This window comes from Mesitornis unicolor, unplaced genomic scaffold (genome assembly GCF_000695765.1).
Source record: "Mesitornis unicolor isolate BGI_N332 unplaced genomic scaffold, ASM69576v1 scaffold15381, whole genome shotgun sequence".
Classification (NCBI taxonomy): Eukaryota; Metazoa; Chordata; class Aves; order Mesitornithiformes; family Mesitornithidae; genus Mesitornis; species Mesitornis unicolor.
Genome location: NW_010161905.1, coordinates 92498 through 92745, shown reverse-complemented (window position 1 = coordinate 92745; position 248 = coordinate 92498). Strand labels below are relative to the sequence as shown.

General features: G+C 70.6%; 1 protein-coding gene across 1 annotated transcript in view; it reads left to right on the top strand.

Moving 5' to 3' along the window:
* The window catches only part of ADRB2 (adrenoceptor beta 2, surface), a 1678-nt gene extending 1516 nt beyond the window's left edge, over window positions 1–162 (top strand). The window contains exon 2 of the mRNA XM_010193481.1: window positions 12–162. Within this exon, the coding sequence (XP_010191783.1) occupies window positions 12–162 (151 nt within the window). The remainder of the gene's footprint in view (window positions 1–11) is intronic.
* The last annotated feature ends 86 nt before the right edge of the window (window positions 163–248 follow it).

Below are 248 nucleotides of genomic sequence, written 5' to 3'. Positions count from 1 at the left end.
GGGGCCCGGGACTGCGCCCGCCCCTGCTCCCGGCGGCAGCACTGCCTGCGGAGCCGAGCTCCCCGCGGGAGGCTTCCTGGGTCCCTTTTCATAACTGGGCCCGTGGCCATGGGACCCCTCCCCGGCCAGGTGGACAGCCTTGGGCGGTGGTGTCAGTGTTGACTGTGAGGAGATGGCATTCGGTGACAAAACCCCCGGGAAGGGGACGTTAGGAGCCGGACTAGCGCGGCTCGGGAGGGGTGGGGTGG